Here is a 14,457-nt window from a genome sequence, read left to right on the forward strand (position 1 = left end):
ATTAAATCAGAACGAAAAAAAAACACTTATGATTATATCAAATCTCTAGAGTTCACAGTGCAAAACTAAAAACCAAAATAAAAGGAGAAAAATGAAAAGACATTAGTGCTTCTAAATAAGAATCAATAAACTAAAAACTTGATCACTACATCAAGCAAAAGCCTAGTCGACCAACAAAAATCCTTCAGCAACAGATTTGTCCTTTTTCTTGTCTAGTTCAACTTCGAGACCCGACACCATTAGCTCAATGTTATTGACGCTTTCCTCAAGTTGATGGAACCGAGCATCATCAAATTTCTTCCTCTCTAAGGACCTTTCCTCAATCGTTGTATTCAAACAATCGGCCAGCTTGAATCCCACTTTCCTTGACATGTCCTTGACACGTTCCTCGAGTTGTTGAACTAGAGACTCGCCAGAAATATCAATCCTTGTATTCACACAGTCCAGCTTGAATCCTATATCCATCAGCTCAATATTCTTGATGCGTTCCTCGAGTTGTTGGACCCGAGACTCATAAGCATCATATGATTCCTTCCTCTCCAAAACAATCTCCTCAAGCTTCAACTTCAAACTGTCCAGTTTAGAGCCTGTTTTCATTAGCTCAATCTTCTTGAGACGCCCCTCGAGCAGTTGGGCCCGAGACTCAACTGCATCATGTGATTTCTTCTTCTCCAAGGAAACCTCCTCAAGCTTCGACTTCAAACTGTCCAGTTTCAATCCTAGTTCCATCAGCTCAAGATTCTTGACGCTTTCTTCCAGTTTTTGGAAACGACATTCATCAGCAGCATGTGATATCTTCCTCTCACACTTTGACTTCAAACAGTCCTTCTTGAAGCCTGATACCATTAGTTCAAGATTCTTGATGCGTTCCTCGAGTAGTGGGACCAGAGACTCATCAGCAGCACCATCGTCTGTGTTCTTGCTCTTGAAGGTATCAAACTTTGACTTTAACCAGTCCAGCTTGACTCCTACTTCGGCAAGTTCACTCAACTTGCTGCAAGCGTTGCTTAGAGTATTCATGTATTCCTTCTTGGCCACATGCTCTCCGAATGTCTTTTTCACTGAAGCAACCTGCCAAGAAAACGTGGTTTTGTTAGTCTTCCATAAAAATTCATATGTTGTTTATTCAAAAACAAAGAGAAAAGACGTATCCTTTTTTGACTTACATGAGCAGAAAAAACTTGAAAACCATTGATATCCCGGCCTTCTCCATCGAAAGCTTCAACAACTTTAATGTAGACTTCAATGATGAGTTTATCATTCTCCAAAAACCCACTTTCCTGAAACTTGCTTAGAGGCAAGGTCTTACTGACACCCCATCCTGGATTCCTAGCGCAAAAAACCACACTTTCTCTCCTACCGTATACTGTGGAACATTATACAAAATAACAAAAAGTTAAGTTCTTCATCATTCAGATGCGTATGTATAGTTGCTACCTCTCGAGATTCAAACATGAGTTTGAGGCCTATGTAAGCTCATCACAAAAGAGCACCACAAAAGAGCTTATGTATAGTTAAGTTCTTTATCAGTGATTCAAGCATGCTTATGTTTGAGCTCATCACAAGATTCAAGCATGTTTGAGTTCAAGATTCAAACATGCTTATGTATAGATGCTTATGTATAGTTAAGTTCTTTATCAATGAGGCCTATGTAAGCTCATCACAATAGGTTATCACTAGTCGCTTAGCGCTAAGCGTTTGTAAATTCCAAACACATGAAATTCCAAAAGAAAACAAAAACAAAAGAATAAAAGAAAAGAGCCGAACAAGAAAAGATATAACTTCATTACCTGATGATCTATAAAGCTCTCTGTTGGACTTATTCAGCACACGGAAGTAATATTTAGCACTTCTTTTCCATCCAGTTCGCAAGGATTCACGATTCGCAACGTTGAGGAACAAAGACAAGTGATCATTATATTTGGGACAAACTGAAAGATACCTGAAAGATTATAAAACAAAGATGAAACCGTTTTGTAATCAGTGCTAGGTACAAAAACAATCAAATAAATCAATCTCCGAGAACATGAAGAGATAAATGTATGTTTTACCATTCGCAACCACCAGCCACGAATACCCTAGACGCTATGGCAGCTTCCTTGTCCGAGAAGTTATCTATCTCAAACCTGGAACTAGGGTTTTGATCCCACATATTCGACTTGCAGAATCTGGTAGATTTGGTTATTTTTTAGCAAAGAAGAAATTTTCAGAAACTTTGTATGATGATACGTTCAGGCATAAGAAGTCCTGTATATATAGAGGACACAAAAAAGATGAAAGGAGAACTTCCTTAAAACCCTAGCCCAATAGGAATACTCAAAGCAAAATAATTAATTAAACTAAAATATTTTCCCTTTATATGATAAGACCAGAATGTAAAATTTCGAGTGTTTTTACATAATACTTATCATTAAGAATTTTTCCATTATCTTTTTTCTTTGGTAAAATGTTAAATTTTTCCATTATCTTGTCAAAATATTGTATACTAAAGAAATATTAATTTTGAGACACTTCACGCCCACGTAACCCACAGGAATATGTAATTCGAAACGGGAAACTTCAATCTGTACAGAAGCTCCCTCGCCGTCTTTATTTCCCGGGGGCGTAGGCATGTGGAAGGGAAGAGGTCAACTGACCCCACTTTAATTTTAAATTGTGTTATGGCAAAACTTATAGCATTGACCCGTAAGTTTTCTAACTGACCCATATTTTATCTGAAGTTAATGTTACTCTAACTAAATATAGTTATTTTATCATTTTAATTTTAAAACAAACTCATGTTAGTAATTTTAACCACACAAAATATGGTTATAACTAAGGTAAAATATCATTTATATGTATTCATTTTCCTTGTTTAAAATTTTGAGCATGCTAAAACTTTAAGAGCATCATTATCACTGTATCTTAGAGCGTCCTTAGTTTAATTTTAATTAAAAAGAAAATAAAAAACACTTAATAATAGAAGGACGTTCAAGGACGTGTCTTAATTAAAATACAAAAATGAATGTCTTTACGGACACACGTCACTTTCTCCGTTCTTTGGTTCTGTTTCTCTCTCCCTCTCGCTCACAATCATCGCCACAAACTGAGTCGAATTCCAGCAGATGTTTTGTGAATCGAAATTGAAAGGCGCTGACTTTGTTTCTGCCGGTTCTCTATCTCTCTCTCGCTCTCGGTAAAAGCTTCAGAGACGATCGGCTTTTCAAAGGATCTGCCATGACCAAACGTGGAGCTTACGAGGCTCTCTGCTCTCTCTTACATGGCCGATGCTGGTAATCAATCTCCTTGATCTCATCTCGATTCCTAGTGTTTCATTGAAATCTATGTGTTTGCTGACATTGAGATTTGTATGTTCTTGTTGATTCGCAGTGAAACCTCAACACAAACAAACTCATAAAAAACTAGTGTTCTTGTCTCTTCTCTGTTTTTGATTTGATTTTAGCTAATCCTTACTGTAGTGATCTAGAACAAACAAAAGGATATTTTTTTAATAAGTGAAAAGGAATGAACTTTGTTGATGATGGTTTGAAATTACTGATGACAATGGAGTGTTTACTCTTTGTAGATTATTTGAATAGTTTTATATTTGTGTTCTTGTCTTCTCTGTTTCTTTTTTCAGCTAAAACAGAAAGAAACCGTACCAGGAGCAAGAAGCTCTCACGCCATAGCTCTCGTAGGCAACAGTAAGCGATTTGATTTTTAATGAGTTTTGAGATGATTGCAGGAGAATTGGAGAATTTGGTGTGACTTTTGTTAAAACACTCTAAAATCTCATCTAAAACAGTGGGATTTGGATTTTTATTTTTATAACTAAGGAACTCCTCTCAAACACTCTAGAAACACTTAAAGTACTCTAAAATCTCCAACTTAAATTTTGTTCAATAACAGTGGATTTCAGAGTGTTTTATAAAATGTCAAGTTCAATAACACTGGATTTTAAAGTGTTTTTTAAAATCCACGTTTGAATAACAGTAGATTTGTCATTTTAATACAAATCACTTAAAACTCTTAGTTGAATACACCCTCCTAAGTGTACGCTTTTGGGGGCGAGTTCCAGCCCCGTGTCCCCGTGGACAACCATCTCCACGTTTTCGACCTCCACACTCTAACATGGTCCATCTAAGATGGTTAGGTCTCACCGATTCATCACCAAATAAGCGGCGTTTCTTGTTTTTCCCCGATCAATTATGGCGGAGGAAGATGTCATCGCTTACCCCATGCAGCCTTCCGACCACAAGCGCAAGCTTGAGAATGTCGAATCCGAGATCCAAGTAATGTGACGTTTAATGCTTATTACCACAAGACGGGGAAAGCTTCGGGGGTTGTGACTTTAAAGGAGTTGCTACGCTTACTACCACTGATCCAAGTAATGTGAAAAACGTTATCTCATTCACCTCTTTTTTCTGTTTACTGATTCATGTTTTACTGATTCTCTGTGCAGGTAGAGGAACGTGTGTGTTCCCTGGAAGGTAACTTTTATCTTCTTCTTGACAAAATATTAGTATTGTAACGAATCAACCTCTCACCGTTTTTGTATCAACTCGGAGAAGATGAACAACTCCTAGTTCTTTGTTTCTTAATTTTAGTTTCTTTCCTTGCAAAAGTTAAGATAACAATGCTCAGTCCCAGCATTTGCTATTGTTTTCATGTTCTTATCTTAATATATCATTTAATCTACATGTGCTTGTTTCAAGTTCCATCTCAAACTCTTTCTTCCATCTCAAGTTTTATTATCTAAGAGACACCAAAAATCTTTAGCAATAATCTACACATTTAGTAATGTATCTTAAGTTTGATTCTTAATCTAAAAAAACTAATAAAATATACTAAGATACATCATTTTGGTCCTAGCAATAAGGATGCTCTAAGAGATTGGTAAACTGATGTTATGTGTTTGTCTTTTTAGATAAATTATTATAGTTTCTTTTTTTTGTAATAAAAAAAGAGTTAAACCCGGGTAAATTAATGACACAGACCTAACCCCCGGGTGGGAGGTGCAGCCCACGGATAGACCCTCTCCCGAGTATTTAAATGGATCGAAAGCATAGATCCATATCCGCATGGCCACGTGTGGAGTTAGTAATCTCGCACTAGAGGAGAATTAAACCCTGGTCTTGACCATAAAGGCATTCATCCTCTAGTGGAAACCACTAAACCACCACAACGTGGTTATTAAATATTAACTTGAATTTATATGTGAAAATAGGGTTTTAATTATAAAATAAATATCACACAGTGTATGAAAAAAAATCATAAAACTAATAAAGAACCACGTTCTAAAAATCATTATAGTTTTTATATTTTAAAATATATTAAAAAACTATCTACTAATTACACATGTAAAAATTGGATAAAATAATAACTTATTAAAAAGTCAATAAATAATATTTATACATTTTAGTTCTAAGAATATTATATAATTTGTCTCAGCAATAGTAAATACGTTTTGTTTATTTTTAATTATATATAACAATAAGCCTAGTTGACCAACAAAAATCCGTCAGCAGTAGATTTGTCCTTCTTCTTGTCTAGTTCAACTTTGATACTAGACACAACCAGCTCAGTATTCTTGACGTTTTCCTCAATCTTTGTGTTCAAACAATCCAGCTTTGATCCTACTTTCATCCCCTCAAGATCCTTGAGGCGTTCCTCCAGTTGTTGGACCCGAGACTCGTCATCATCAAGCGTTGAATTCAAACAGTCGATCAAGAGTCCTAGATCCAGTAGCTCAACATTCTTGATGCGTTCCTCGAGTTGTTGGGCCCGAGACTCACTAGCATCACATGATTTCTTCCTCCCCAAGGAAATTTCCTCAAGCTTCAACTTCAAACTGTCCAGTTTATAGCCTGTTTCCATTAGCTCAATGTTCTTGACGCGTCCCTCGAGTAGTTGGGTTCGAGACTCAGAAGCATCATAGGCTTTCTTCTTCTCCAAGGAAATCTCCTCAAGCTTGGACTTGAAACGGTCCAGTTTAAACCCTAATTCCATCAACTCAAGATTCTTGACGCTTTCTTCAAGTTTTTGGACACGAGACTCATCAGCATCAAGCGTTGAACTCAAACAGTCGATCAAGAGTCCTAGATCCAGTAGCTCAATACTCTTGATGCGTTCCTCAAGTTGTTGGGCCTGAGACTCACTAGCATCATATGATTTCTTCATCTCCAAGGAGATCTCAAGTTTTGACTTCAAACAGTCCTTCTTGATGCCTGATACCATTATTTCAAGATTCTTGATGCGTTCCTCTTGTTGTTGGACCAAAGACTCATCATGAGCATCATATGATTTCTTCTTCTCCAAGGAAACCTCTTCAAGCTTCGACTTCAGACTGTCCAGCTTAAGCTCTAATTCCACCAGCTCAGGATTCTCGATGCGCTCCTTAAGCTTTGAGTTCAAACAGTCTTTGTTGAAGCCTGATACCATCAGTTCAAGATTCTTGATGCGTTCCTCTTGTTGTTGAACCAAAGACTCATCAACACCGTCTGCCTTCTTCTTCAAGGAAAGTTCATCAAACTTTGACCTCAACCAGTCTAGCTTGAATCCTACTTCCACCAGCTCACTCAACTTTCTGCAAGCTTTGCTTAGAGTATTCTTGTATTCTGTCTTCACCACGTGCTCTGCGAATATCTTTTTCACTGAAGCAACCTGCAAAGAAAGCGTGTTTTTTGTTACTCATCCATATAAATCATATGTTTTTATCCCGAAATAAAAGAAGAGACATTACATAGGCAGCAAAAACTTGAAAACCGTTGATATCCACAGTCTCCTGCTTCTTGTTCTCGGGCACATCTCCACCCTCTCCATCAAAAGCTTCAACAACTTTGATGTAGACTTCAATGATGAGTTGGTCCTTCTCCAAAAACCCTTCTTCTTGAAACTTGCTTAGAGGCAAGATCTTTCGGAAACCCCATGTTGGATTCCAAGCGCAAAACAATCTCTTTGACTTTTCAGCTACAAAAAGACAAAAAGTTTAGTTCACATGCTTATGTATAGTTGCTACCTCTTCAAGATTTCAAACATGAGTTTGTGGGATATTATCCAATCAGTTTGCATCTCTTTGCTGAAATAAACTATCAGACCTCTCAATTCATATCCAAGAGGTGCTCTCTTAGTGCTATACGTTTGTAAACTCCAAACACATGAAATTTCAAAACAAAAAGAATGAAAAGAAAAGAGTCAAACGGGGAAAGATGTAACTCCATTACTTGGTGATCTATAGAGCTCTTTGTTGGACTCACTCAGCACACGGAAATAAAATTTAGCACTTCTTCGCCATCCAGTTCGCAAGGATTTGCGATTTGCAACGTTGAGTAACAAACACAAGTGACCATTAAAACGACCAGAAACTCCCTTTGGATGAACTGAAAGATACCTGAAAGAATGTATAAAACAAAAGATGAAACACTGCTAGGTACAAAAAAAAAAACAATGAATAATCAATCTCCGAGAACAAAAGGACAGAGAGACTTTAACAAGTAAAAGTTTAAGTTTAGATTCTTCTATGTTTTACCATTCGCATCCGTCAGCCTCGAATACATTCGAGGCTATGACAGTTTCCTTGTTCGAGAAGTTACCTATCTCAAGCGTGAAACAAGGTTTTTGATCCCACATATTTGATCCCCCCAAAAAAATATCTGGTAGATTTTGTTATTTTCAGCAAAGACGAATTTTTCAGAAACTTTGTATACTTTCACGGATATAGATGTTTTATTTATAGAGGACGCAAAAAAAAAACAGGAAAACTTCTTCGAAACCCTAGCCCAATAGGAATACTCGAAGCAAAATAGTTAATTAAACAAAAAAAAATATTCTCTTTATATGATAAGATAAAATTTTAAAAGAAATTTCTCTAGTACTTTTCCATTATAATTATCACTAAGAAAAATTCCATAATCTTGATGAAAATATTGTATACTGAAGAATATTAAATTTTAAGAAATTATATGCCCAACTCACTGGGCTTACCCGAGGATAAAGAACATGTAAACTATTGTGAAATTATATTCACTGGGCTTACCCGAGGATAACTCACTGGGCTTACCCGAGAAATTATATTCACATTTTTTAAAAAAAATTAACAAAATATTTGTTAAATTATTAATGAAAAATTTTATCATAAAAATCCTGCGCTTGCAAAGCCTTAAAGGAGAGTAACGGTCGAGAGAAAACTTAAACCCAATTAAAGGAAAACATGTTGATGAGGGAATTACCGGAAGAATTCAGTTGAATACTACTATAGGGTAATTAACTAACTACTACATTGTTTTACCAAAAAAAAAACTAATTACTACATTACTTTGATCAAATTTTTTTACTACATTGCTTTACATTATAGTCAATAAAAAAAATTCCAAAATTCTTTTCAATTTGTTGCTACTAGTAATGATAATAAATGTGACAATGTTTGAAATTCAATCAAATAATAGTTTATAATTAGTATTATTGATTTTTTTCAATATTACTAATAATATTTTATAATTAATGTTATTAAAATTTATTTATTTATTTTTATAATATTTAGTTGACTCTTAATATCTTTCAGTAACAGAAAAATTTATATTTTATTTATATATAATATGATTTCTAAAAAACAATCACAAAATTTAGTCCCTATTTTTAAGAGATATTAAAAAGGAAACTAAAAAATAATTTTACAATAAGAATAATTTGATAAAATAATTTCAAATATTTTAGATACATAACACTATATACTTTTAATGAGGTATATTTATTATATTTTATTATAATTAATTTTTTTCTTTTCTTATTTCTAGTTTGTTTTCAATCTTATGTTTTTTTTATGTTTGTGTAACTTAAATTAACCACAAGTAAATCTGAATATTTATTTTAATATTATTTAAAATATATTTTAGTTTATCTTTCAATAAATCTAAAGCATAAAGTTATTTAGAATTTATAAATTATTTTAATTATTGTAAATATTGATATGCATTCATGAGCTTCAAAACAATTTACAGTTATATGTATATAATCTTCTATTGGTCATCGATTTATTTTCTAATTTCTTTTAAAAAAATCAACATATATCAAGTTATTAAAACTATTATGAAAATACATGCATATTTAAATAAATAAAACTAAATTGTGAATAATACAATGCACAATCGTCTTTCCTTATTTTCCAACTCCATAAACTGTTCATTTCCCACTTCGTCTAACATTATACACATCTGTAATTACAATATTGTGATTCTATAGTCCAAGATCTATCAACCAAACAAATATTTTGCAAACTAAAGGATGTGTATTATGTGTCTGGTGTGGTGGCTGTACAGCATCGCTTGGTTTTGAGTTTGCGTCAAACCAAGAATTACAGTCGTTTGGGACATGTCTATTAGCTAGTTTCTGATCTCAATTGATTTCTCTGAACTACTAATTATTCTTGACTTTTCAGAAATATCAGATTATCCCATAAATATAGATTTTTGTCTACTTATGGGGCCTCTATTCTCATTTTTTTCCACAACAAATAATTTAGATTGAAAACACATTCGATATGGAAAAAAATAATGGCTAAAATGCAATCGATGTCAATGTTCATGCTTATAAAACAGGGGCATTCAAAAATTGCATAATTGACTCCTTCGTCATCTTTCCCATATCTTACACAATAATTATCGTATTACACGTAAATATAGTTACATAATTTTATAGTAGAGCTATATGAATCAAATAATAAAGGAGATATACGATATCTACTTTATTGATTCTTCGTATTCAGTGATTTTCTTCTTCTATTTTAAAAAATTGAATGAATTCTTATTATTCGAGGATGGAGATGATATCCATTTATTGATTTCTTGATATTAAATTATTTTTTTGTTACGTTGGATGATTACTTCAAAGATGGGAACTATATCTACTTCTATGGAACTTTTTAAATTCAAGGTTTGATTATGCAAATTGACTGGTAACGTCTAAATATGCGTATGGTCAAGCACAAGTATATAAAACTTTCCGAAACTTAAGCCCTTTCTAAAAAAAAAAAAAAAAATCTTTCCGAAACGTCTTACAGTCCAAATTTCTTTGTCCGGCACAACACTCTAATACAGATTATTTTTCCTATATATATTCACCGAGACGAAGATCTCAACTCCACACAATCCAACCCCTTCAAACAAATTTTGTTATTTGTTCTTTTTGAAGAAACTTTTCTTTTTAAGAAAATGAAACTAAAGCAAACCAACGTGATGTTTATGGTGTTAGCCCTGATCTCGGCATTGGTTTTCCTACAATCAGAAGCTGATGAATGTCCGACAGGAAATATAAATCTCGTACCAGGATGTTTCGATGCGTTGAGATTAGCATCTGGCAAAGATTACAGCAGGCTATCAAGAGCTTGTTGCAGAGCAGTCTATTCAATAAACTCTGATACTTGCTTCTTTCTTTTCTATCCTAGCCCGCCTTACCCTATTAAGACGTTCAAAAACATTTGTCTTAATGTTAATTATGTCCCTGAACCTGATGGTTCACGTTTCTAATAATTTTTAATAATATTTTTTTTTAAAGTGAATCAAACGTTCTTATTTGATATTCTCATTTATATTTATTTAATTAATTTCTTAGTAATGGAAGAAGATACATGCTAACATATACATACTATATATATCCTTGATAGTATCACATAATTGATACACAAATCAATTTTTTTTTGAATGAATAAATCAATTTCTATAGTCACAAACTCTCTTCACATCTCTGTAAGCCTTACATATGTATATAAGAAAATTAAGTGCACTAAGCACACATACTGATCCTGTGATATATATATATATATATATATATACTGAAGGATTCTTCATGCTACATTTTTGTACACACATTTGGCATCCCAGACAAGGTCCACTACTCCAGTTTCTACATTCCCAAACTCAACAACAGATCCCCGATAGAGAAGAAGACAGGCTAGACCTCCTCTTTTTTTATGTAGGCACATAACTTGCATGGTCTGCTATCGATCTTAATATCACGCTCACATTGACTAACTAATGTTTCAAGTGGATGAATTCAGTAAACTCCATTGTTACTATCTCAAGATTTTTAAAAACAAAACATCAAAGTTCCAATAAAAAATCTTCATTGGATTTCTAAACAAACAAACAAACAAAAAAAAAATAGAAGAAATTTAAGAGAAGAATTACAAGAAATCAAATTAAACAGATCTCTCACATGAAAAAGACATTCTGATGCAGAAAAAGAAGTTAATAAACAATTGTGCATAATGGGTATTGTAGAGAGTCCATTGACCTCTTTTCTCTTCTTCTTGGTTATCGAGGAAGGTAAGAGAGGGTCTTCTTCGCCTATAACACACACTATACTTTCGGTGGTGGGACTAAGTTGGAACTTAAAAAAACACACAGCAATCTTAACTGGGACTTTTCAGTTGTTGGTTGCAGCTGCTGAGAGGTGACTCTGTATCCAGTGATCACAGGAAGTAGTCTGGTGTTCTCCGAGTAACGTCTGGTTCTCCTCTCCTCGGTGCTGGTTCAAACTGCACTCATTGTTAAATTTTCTTTTAGTTAATGATCTTTTCTTTCTAAACTAATTTCATAAGCAGACAAGACATCTGGGTGACCTGAATAAAGGTGTGGTTCCTGCAGTCATCAACTTCGAGAATCGAAGCCATGTTCCCACAACGGTAACAATAGTTTGGTGCACTGAAGATAGTTACCACTTTTTGCTCCTGTCGTTGGAAAAAAAGTATAAAGTATATAATAATGAGCAAAGAATCTCAAGCCACGCAAAGCTAGGGAAAGAACAGAGAAGGGTTGAGTTGAAATATTACATGAGCCCAGTTGTATCCATCCATAACCAGCTGATGGGCTCTGGCGATCAGCTTTAAGCTGTTTGAGTGGTTGAACTGTTCGGATATGTCCTATGGAAACAAAATGAAAAAGAGATGTAAGTCAATTACTTGGGCACTTAATTTAAACGGAGAAACGGAAAGAGATTCAGGATCGTTCTTATAATTACCTGACCAAACGTATATCCAGCACCACGAGGAGAGATGCCCCAACCACAACGGTCATCAGGATCAGACCATAATAAGTCACACATGGGCCCTTCATGGGGCACTTCTTGAACCCGATCAAAGTTCCTTATGTTGTCAAGGGTCTCGATTGATGGAGACAATCCACCATGAAGGCAAAATATTTCTGACTCAACCTGCAAATGGAATAACATAATGTGATTAATTTATAGAAAGCACCATCGTCTGACACTAGCCAAAGAGATACGACAGCACAATACAAAAACAACTCTTTAGTTTAAAAGAATACTGCTAGCACAAGACAAAGGATTAAGCATCTATATATTGAAAGAGTACATGACTTAACATGTAGTGTCAACACCACCAACATCATAAAAGAGGAAGAAACGTGTGAAAAAATGAGAGGCACTAACCAAGGCTGTCAGTGGGAAATAGTCAAAGAGGTCTGTAAAGATTTTCCAAACATTTGCATTGCCATACCTGCAAGAAAAGCAACCTTCTGTCAAACAAAGTGGCAGAATCTACAACCCAAATTAATCAAATGCATTTCTAGGTGGAGGTTAATAAGCTTCAAATGCGGACGTGTAAGATAATACAATATAGGAGCAATGTTATAAGCAAGCAATCTAAGCTTAAAGCATTCACAGAGACAGGTAGGAGGGAGAGGGAAGCAAAACATGACAGTTTTGACATACTACCACACCCATACACATGTAGCAAATGCAAAAAAAAAAAAGGACAACGGTAATGCTAATGACGCTATGAATTACTTGGATGCAACCTAACATGAAGGATTTTTTTTCGGAAGACTCACTTTCGCAGACATTCATCATAAAATCCATAAACCTGAGTGATCTGTCAAACAAAAGAAAAAGAAAGAACGCCTGCGTCAGATGATAACACTAGTAAGCAGCAAACTAATGCGCACAAAATGCACAGTGACAGTAGAGAAGAACAAAATTTTATAAGAAAAAAGGTGGACAAACCAAGATCTCAGAAGGTGAATTTTGCAGTGGACAGAGTAATAAATAAGATCATAAAGGATTAATCTACCTGACGACTTTCATGGTTTCCTCTAAGAATGGTAATTCGCTGAGGATATCGCAACTTTAAGGCAACTAACAGCTGAAAAAAAAAGGATAAGACGGAGAAACAGTGTCAACGTACATCATATTCCGACCAAACAATACTACTTTAGAATGAGGAAAGAAAGAGAGAAGAAATATGCATCTAATATCCTCGTACCGTAACAGTTTCAACAGAATAATAACCACGGTCAACGTAATCTCCCATAAACAGGTAATTGGTATCAGGACACTGCACAAGAGAGGCAAAACGAATAATCGTAAGATTTGAATCAAGTGCTAGAAAACGGTGATGAATATATATGTTACCATTCCCCCAATACGGAAAAGCTCAGCGAGATCATGAAACTGTCCATGAATGTCACCGCAGATTGTCACAGGGCTTTTCACAGGCTGCATTGCAGGAAAAGAATTAAGGAAATAATAAATTCATCGCTAGTAGCAGAGAGAAAATATAATGGCCAAAAGCAGGCGAGAGAAAGAAGAAACCTGAACGTTGCTTTCATCCATTAAGATCTCCTTTGCTTTTTCGCATAATGCTCTAACCTATAAGAAAACAAAACAAAAGAACCCTGGAATTACTGATCAAGTTTTTGGCTGGCTTGAGCTACTAAAAGGTTCTCTATTGAGCACCAAGTTTTTTTTTTTTTAATTTAGTTTAATTTTCTGTTCTTTTCCTTCCTATCTGAAAAACCAGTGATGCAGCTAACAAACGCGAATAAGCAAATCCTATACTCTACATCAAAAGACAAGCCTCCAAGGCGATAAATGAGAGGAGAATCCCCATTGTCCACACATTACAAAGAAGATAAAAACACGAGCTTTGATGTGGTTAATTACGAATCCAAAAACTCATCATCAAACTGTAGAACGCAAAAGCCAATTCTCAAACCCCACAAAACTGCCGTGAGAGCTTACACATACGTCAAAGATCTAAACTTTTCCCAGAAAGTCTTCATTTTTTGATACAATCTGAAAAAACTCTCCTAATAAAAAATCCGATAATCGCATATATATACCCGATGAAAACTAGCTCTCAAACAAAACACAGATCCAAATCATATGAGGAGAAAGTGGGAAGGCCACCTGTTGCTCAGAGAGAGGCTTGCACTGCATGAGCTGCGAGATCTGCTCATCGAGACCAATGGTCGCGTCCGTCGGTATAGAATTCGCGCCCATTCTCGTTACTTCCCTCTTCTTCGTCCGATCCGGGGAAACTCAGGAACTAGGTTTTCCAAATTAGGGGAATCTCTAACCCTAAATTGGATTGAATCTGCGTATTCTCCGCCCCTCTTTCTCTCTCTGAGTGATAGAAGAAGATCGAAAAGGGAATGGCGCGTGAGAGAAGAGAAGCGAGTGGTTTGT

General features: G+C 35.1%; 4 protein-coding genes and 1 long non-coding RNA gene across 5 annotated transcripts; 2 read left to right on the top strand and 3 right to left on the bottom strand.

Annotated features, from left to right (window-relative positions):
• Positions 1-106: 106 nt before the first annotated feature.
• LOC108808935 (MATH domain and coiled-coil domain-containing protein At2g42475-like) lies at positions 107-2,245 on the bottom strand. The gene is made up of 4 exons (XM_018581045.2): positions 2,052-2,245; positions 1,791-1,942; positions 1,167-1,366; positions 107-1,071 (listed from the first exon to the last, which is right to left on the bottom strand). The coding sequence occupies exons 1-4, from the start codon at positions 2,150-2,152 to the stop codon at positions 163-165; spliced, it is 1,362 nt and encodes a 453-aa protein (XP_018436547.1). The 5' UTR covers positions 2,153-2,245; the 3' UTR covers positions 107-162.
• Positions 2,246-2,995: 750 nt separating this feature from the next.
• Positions 2,996-4,679, top strand: LOC108808943 (uncharacterized). The gene is made up of 3 exons (XR_008935187.1): positions 2,996-3,272; positions 3,620-4,366; positions 4,442-4,679. It is a non-coding gene; the product is annotated as an uncharacterized LOC108808943 (long non-coding RNA).
• Positions 4,680-5,403: 724 nt separating this feature from the next.
• On the bottom strand, positions 5,404-7,673 carry LOC108808838 (MATH domain and coiled-coil domain-containing protein At2g42475-like). Its single transcript, XM_056987949.1, has 5 exons — positions 7,508-7,673; positions 7,203-7,369; positions 6,722-6,948; positions 6,374-6,642; positions 5,404-6,055 (listed from the first exon to the last, which is right to left on the bottom strand). Exons 1-5 carry the CDS (start codon positions 7,606-7,608, stop codon positions 5,479-5,481), a joined length of 1,341 nt encoding a protein of 446 aa, XP_056843929.1. The 5' UTR covers positions 7,609-7,673; the 3' UTR covers positions 5,404-5,478.
• A 2,511-nt stretch (positions 7,674-10,184) lies between these two features.
• On the top strand, positions 10,185-10,499 carry LOC108808837 (uncharacterized). Its single transcript, XM_018580935.1, has one exon. It carries the CDS (start codon positions 10,185-10,187, stop codon positions 10,497-10,499), a length of 315 nt encoding a protein of 104 aa, XP_018436437.1.
• A 525-nt stretch (positions 10,500-11,024) lies between these two features.
• On the bottom strand, positions 11,025-14,433 carry LOC108808940 (serine/threonine-protein phosphatase PP2A-3 catalytic subunit). The gene is made up of 11 exons (XM_018581050.2): positions 14,179-14,433; positions 13,582-13,638; positions 13,402-13,485; positions 13,253-13,324; positions 13,061-13,132; positions 12,822-12,862; positions 12,421-12,487; positions 11,992-12,183; positions 11,804-11,893; positions 11,594-11,701; positions 11,025-11,509 (listed from the first exon to the last, which is right to left on the bottom strand). The coding sequence occupies exons 1-11, from the start codon at positions 14,269-14,271 to the stop codon at positions 11,444-11,446; spliced, it is 942 nt and encodes a 313-aa protein (XP_018436552.1). The 5' UTR covers positions 14,272-14,433; the 3' UTR covers positions 11,025-11,443.
• Between the last annotated feature and the right edge of the window lie 24 nt (positions 14,434-14,457).

The sequence above is a fragment of the Raphanus sativus genome, chromosome 6 (genome assembly GCF_000801105.2).
Source record: "Raphanus sativus cultivar WK10039 chromosome 6, ASM80110v3, whole genome shotgun sequence".
Taxonomy (NCBI): Eukaryota; Viridiplantae; Streptophyta; class Magnoliopsida; order Brassicales; family Brassicaceae; genus Raphanus; species Raphanus sativus.